This window comes from Carlito syrichta, unplaced genomic scaffold (genome assembly GCF_000164805.1).
Source record: "Carlito syrichta isolate Samal-C Ts95f unplaced genomic scaffold, Tarsius_syrichta-2.0.1 Scaffold279718, whole genome shotgun sequence".
NCBI classification, from domain to species: domain Eukaryota; kingdom Metazoa; phylum Chordata; class Mammalia; order Primates; family Tarsiidae; genus Carlito; species Carlito syrichta.
Window position 1 is genome coordinate 86,328 of NW_007223814.1, and position 6,180 is coordinate 92,507.

The 6,180-nt window shown below is 38.9% G+C and overlaps 1 protein-coding gene across 1 annotated transcript in view; it reads left to right on the plus strand.

Annotated features, from left to right (window-relative positions):
* The window catches only part of MROH2B (maestro heat like repeat family member 2B), a 61,558-nt gene that overhangs the window by 42,373 nt on the left and 13,005 nt on the right, over positions 1-6,180 (plus strand). Inside the window, exons 29-31 of the mRNA XM_008052529.1 lie at positions 981-1,078; positions 3,255-3,407; positions 5,849-6,006. Of these exons, the coding sequence (XP_008050720.1) occupies positions 981-1,078; positions 3,255-3,407; positions 5,849-6,006 (409 nt within the window). The remainder of the gene's footprint in view (positions 1-980; positions 1,079-3,254; positions 3,408-5,848; positions 6,007-6,180) is intronic.

The following is a 6,180-nucleotide window of genomic DNA, read 5'->3' on the forward strand; positions in this document are numbered from 1 at the left end:
TTCTATCTACTCTGCCTTTAGCCTACCTTATTTTCCTAAAATGTGAAAAATTTAAGCCTCAAACACTCTTTGTTAGCAAGAAATTTCATGTTTTATAATTTACATTAAGTCTTTTTCCTTGATTGATCAAACAGCATGGTGAAGGGACAGAAAAAAATGTGAATTATTAAACACCTACCGGACACAAGTAACAAGTTGAAAACTAAATTAAATGCACATTTTCATGGATGTCGTGCAATTCATATTGAGATGGAGAGATCTGAAATTAAGTTTATCAATTACTTGAACCCCTGAAAGTAGCATAGCTGGTCTTTGAGCTCAGGTGTGTCTGACTTCAAAATCCATGTGGTCTATTGGGTTAGACTGCCTTCCACAGAATGGCACACGTTCATTTTCACAATTCACATGTTCATTTCCACAATTCCTGTACATTAAAATAACAAGCAGGAAGTCATTATTATGGAGGTCTTCATTTATATATTGATATCAACAATCATGTATGCAGTTGTTGATAGGAACTTCTCATCACAATAGTTACTCTTCAGTTTCCCTAGTGAGGGAGGGAGCTCACTGAAGACTGGAAATCCAAAAGAGATAGCAGTATAGCAGAGTAGTTAGAGCCTAGGTATTTGTATCAGACAGACCAGGGTTCAAATTCTGATCCTCCTATTTTTACTCACTGTGTGACCTTGGGCAATAGCTTCCCATCTCTCTGCCCCAGCTTTCTCATCTGCAAAACTGAGAAAATAAAGAGGGAGTCTACCTCAGATTATCTTTATGAGTAATAAATGAGATCACTGTATATAGAGTCTTTAGCATTGTGCTCAGCATTTGAAAACTATTCTGTGTTTGTTAGCTCTTATGTTCGCCACCTAGTCAGACAGCGGCTGATTTGGTGTCACATCAAAATAGAGCCAGCTTCGTCAATCCCTATAGAGTCTTTGAACTCTTTAGTCTTAAAATCCCTTTTTTGACTTTAGGCATTCACCTGGAAGTAGAAAGACTGCAGGATTTGCAGGAAGGACTGGAAAGCGATGATGTGCAGGTCCAAATCAAGCTTTCTTCTAAAATAGCTAAGGTAATATATGAAAGTCTGGCCAAGGAACATAAAAATGATTCTGGGTTGATTTCCAAATGAGTAAGCTATGTACTCACCACTATGAAGGAAGGCAGCAATCTAGACATTCAAGCTAAATGAAAGACACTTCATCTTGTCATTTATGAACTCTGGGTACATGTGCATACTCAACACTTGCTACCAGGGGAAACCATGGGAAACTCATATTATGGGAAGTTTTGCAAACGAAGTGGCCTTACCCCAGGTATAGGATGCATTGGAGTGGAGTGAAAGGAACAAGGACTGTAGAGTTAATCAAATGCAGTCTGTGTGCACTACTTGAAGCTCAGTCTCTTCGTCTTCAAAAACAAACAAACAAAAAAGCCATAGTTTTCCTCTCAGAGTAGTTATAAGGATTAACCAATCAATTCAATCACTCATTTCAACCACGCATTTATTCACATACTAATTCCTGAACACCTACTATATTCCAGGCTCTGTTGTAGGCTCTAAGGACAGAAAAAGACAAAATCCCTGCATTCACTGAGCTTGCATCTTAGTAGAGGAAGTCAAACAAATAAATATAATGTCAGACAATGATATTTGAGAAAAATTAAGTCAAGTAAAGGAATAGAGAATAGGGGAGGGATGATCCTCTAGAGAAGGCCATTCTGTAAAGAAAGAACATGGAGATATCTGGAAATGAACATTCCAGGCAGAGGGAAAATGGCAAGTGCAAAGGCCTGAAGGTAGAGAAAAATGTGAGTAATGAAATCTAAAAGATAGCCACAGTCTGACTCGGGGGCCTCCCGGGCCTTTGTAAGGACCTTGTTTATTACTCCATTTGAAATCCAAAGACAATAGAGCATTCTGATCAGAAGAGTAAGACCATGACACTGGTCAGGTCACTGGTACAATTGTGCCAGTTGTGAAATGCAAAAGGGCACCCTCATGTAAGGCAACATCATTCATAATGCAGACATTTATAGATTTATATTCGTGCTATGGAAATTTTCCACAGATGACAGTAAAGGATCCAAGAAAATCAGTAATCAAATACATGAGTTTCCTTCTTTCCTTTTCTCCTAAATCAACATCCATCCCAATGTGAGAACAAAACACATAATCATGGAGCTTGGACACCAGGCAACCATTTGGTGTTGCAGAAAATAGAAGCGATAATCTAGTACTTCGATGGCAGAACCATGATAGCCCGGAATATGGCTGTGATGTGCAACTGTTCTTAGAAAGGAGCTCATTTCTTCTCAACAAAACATAATAGGCCATTTAATGCAGGGAGAAGCCAGTTGTGAATAAAAATGTTCTCATGTCTGCAAACATAGTTATGGCCATTTTGCTTAGTTAAAGCCCCAGACGACACTCCTGGAAGTCATTCAACCAACCACACATTCTGTATAGTTCTCATACCAAGAGACTAAAATTGTAAAAAAAAAATTTTTATTTCCTTGACCTTTTATTGCCTGGTTTTGTTTGTTTGTTTGTTTGCTTGTTTGTGTTTGTTTTTGTTTTTGTTTTTTTGAGTTGGAGTTTCACTCTGTCACCCAGGCTGGAGTGCATGGCATACTCACGGCCACCACAGCCTCGACCTGTTGGGCTCCTGCGATCCTTCCCTCCTTGGAAGAGCAAGACACAGGGCTCATAATAATCTATACTTCACAAGGACGTCATCAGCCACCTGAGTATTGTATCTCAGTAGCACTTAGTATATGTGGATAGATTATCTGAATTCTCCAAGGCTTAGTTATTCTTTGGCAGATTCAAGACATATTGCTATGATATATGAATGTATAGTATGTATAGAATGTATATACAATGTATATATTGTAAAGTAACTTTACAATATAAACATTGCTATGTAGGCATTCGGCATTATTTTTCCCTCATGCAGTATGCTATAACTTTAGTTTTGAAGAGAAAATTGCCTCAGCAAGCTCGGGATTCAATAAATATAAAATGATAAGAAGGAAACTTTAGAAAAAGTTTGGTTAGAGATAAAAGATCGTGTCTGTGTCCTATTTTAGTATTTCCTCTAGTCTCTATGGCCTCCGTCATATGCTAACTGTTAGAAAGCCCAGCGGCTTCTAACATCCTGAAACAAACAATAGCAGCATGTTGTAGGTATCCAGATGTAAAATGAGGTGGTGGCTAATATGAATCTTTTTGGGTGCATTCTCAGATTGTCAGTAAATTCATCCCAAATGAAGAAATTCAGATGTTCCTGGAGGAAACACTGGATGGTCTGGAGAGCCTCAACCCCATGTGTACAAAGGCCTGTGGCATATGGATGATTGCTGTCCTGAAGGAGCACGGAGATGCCCTGAAAGATCAGGTGAACTGACAGCTAGTTTGATAACTAGCAGAGTTCTAACACTTCTGAAATTCCTTCTTCCATTTGTCCTCTAACAGACATCAGGCAAGAGCACACTCATCCTCAAGAGGACTCGGTAGAGACCCAAGTTGTGTGTTAACAACAAGGCTTGTTTTGAGTGTCGGTCTCAATTGTCTCTCTAGTCTTTAATCATAAAAACCTTTCAAACTTGGCGAGACCTCATCTCTACAACAAATCAAAAAATCAGCCAGGCATGGTAGTGCATGCCTGTAGTTCCAGCTACTTGGAAGGCTGAGGCGGAAGGATCGCCAGAGCCCAGCAGGTTGAGGCTGTGGTGGCCAAGAGTGACCACTGCACTCCAGTCTGGGCGACAGAGTGAGACTCCAACTCAAAAAAAAACCAAAAAAAACCTTTCAATGTGCACCCCTGGCTGGAGGAAACAGCTCTGAGCTAAGACCATTTTGATGATGGGAAACCAGGTTGTTAGATCTATGAGAATAAGAGTGACTTCACAGTGGACACCTTCGAGATGGCCACCAAGGGCAGGAGAGTTTCTAATCCCACTACTCTTCAGGCCTTTCTTCCACACAGCATAGAGTTTATTGTCTGGTAAGCGAGGCTGCCGTTAGATTGAGGAAAGTTCTCAATTATTCCTCCCAACTGAGAAGTTAAGCAGAGTAAGATTTAAATTCAGGAAGCTTAAGAGTTCCAAATAGAGATGGCTCTATTCTCTCTCCTTTAGTCAGACACAGAATACAAGCTATTCAAGCATTAATAAGAAGGAAAAATATTTAACCAAATGAAAGCATCTCAAAGAGAATAAGAGAAAGAAGTTCTGGCCCCATAACTCAGTCAACCATCCCCAATTTTAAAATTCTCCACTAAAAAAAAAAAAAAAGGTAACCCTCTCGGGTCCCCTTCCACTGTGGGAACTTTTCTGTACTCTCAATAAATTCTCCTTTCTCACTAAAAAATAAAAATTCTCCGAAGTATAGCTTTTGTGTAAGAACATTAGAAATTACCTCTGTGCTGATTACTTTTTAATACGTCTTTTTAAACATGTACTTAGCACACACTAAGTAGGCACTAGGATAGACATGAGTGAATCAAAGTTAACTATGTATTTGTGTGTTTACATAAGATGAAGTTATTCACACAACAGGCAAAGGCTTTCAACAGAGACTTAAATTATCCCCAGGCATTACTGATTTGGGACTCTATGGCACTTATATTTGGGGGATTATGATTAAGGAATTATAATTCAGAAAAAATATGTTAAAATAAATGTCTGAATTTGATGTCTATCTAAAATAAGAGAGAGAAAGATCTACTAGAAGCAAAGCTATCTTAGTGTAAGATAATTGCCTTTGTCCGTGTCAAAATCCCAAATGTATAATATCATTCCTATTGACTAAAGATTAACATTCAAATTCATAAAAATGGACTTCAATGTCTTTTGGCATCTGGCTTCATCTTTTTTATCAAGTCATCTTTCTTTAATCACCCTCATTCTTTCTGTTCTCCGAAATGAGTCATTCTCTTACTCCAGAAATCTTCTTGACATTTTCTTATGCCCATGCTCTCATTTTTTTAATAGACTTTATTTTTAGAGTTCACAGCAAAATTAAGCAGAAAGCTCCCATCTAACCCCTCCTCCCCACCCCATGCACACAACCTCCCCCATTATCAACACCTTCCAACAGAGTACATTTGTTACCATTGATGAATCTACACTGATTCTTCGTTATTACCCAAAGTCCATAGTTTATACAGATTTTAGTGTTTAAGGTTCATTCTTGATGTTGTACAGTTCTATAGGTTTGACAAATGTATAATGACATGTATTCATTATTATAACTCCATACGAAGTAGTTGCACTGTCCTGAAAATCCTCTGTGCTCCACCTATCCTTGTGTCTTTTGACTTTATATCTTTACCTGTGTTCTCCTTTCTGACAAGAATGCCTTTCCCTGCCATCTCTACCTTGCCTTTGGAAATTACTACAAGTCCTTTAATACTCAGCCCAAATACCCCTCTGAAGTGACTCAGATACTTCTAGGCTCCCCAGTCAGTCCTGTGTCCTCTTTTATACCATTTGCCATAGACGTCCTCGAGCACAGTCCTTTAGGCACATGCCTAGTATCCTTTATTCAATCACACACTCCTTTTGCAAAAAGGATACATCTCTTTCATCTACAGTGCCAAGCACAGCACCTGGCATAATATGCCTTTTCACTAAATGTTTGCTAAATTGAGTTGGGAATAAATACTTAATTCACCAATAATCCTCTTGAGTGAAAAACAAGCCATGTGTAGAATCACTTAGTGTTTTTAGTACTATTTATAGCCATCTACAACATGCTGATGGTGCATGCCCTGAGCCATCCATGCACAGGAAAAAAAGCAACTTAATGTTTAACTTGGCTTTTTTTTATTTTTAGTTATTGGTGATCTTGAACACAATCTACTATCACATGCCAGTCCTCAGACAAAATGAGGAAAGTTTTCAGTTTATACTAGAAGCCATCTCCCTCATAGCCAGCTTTAACATGGATGCAGTTGTTGCCAACCTTTTACAGAAGCCTCTGCCCTTCGACAGGTAAATTCTAATGAACTTCTCCCTTCTCCCAGGAAAGGCCAGGCTGAAAGGCACTGGTGAAGGACTTATTGTTTGAAAGAAAGTTAGCAAATAAGGTTGAAAATATCTCACCTGAGCCGGACTCGGTGGCTCAGCCTGTAATCCCGCGCCTTTGGGAAGCTGAGGTGAGTGGAT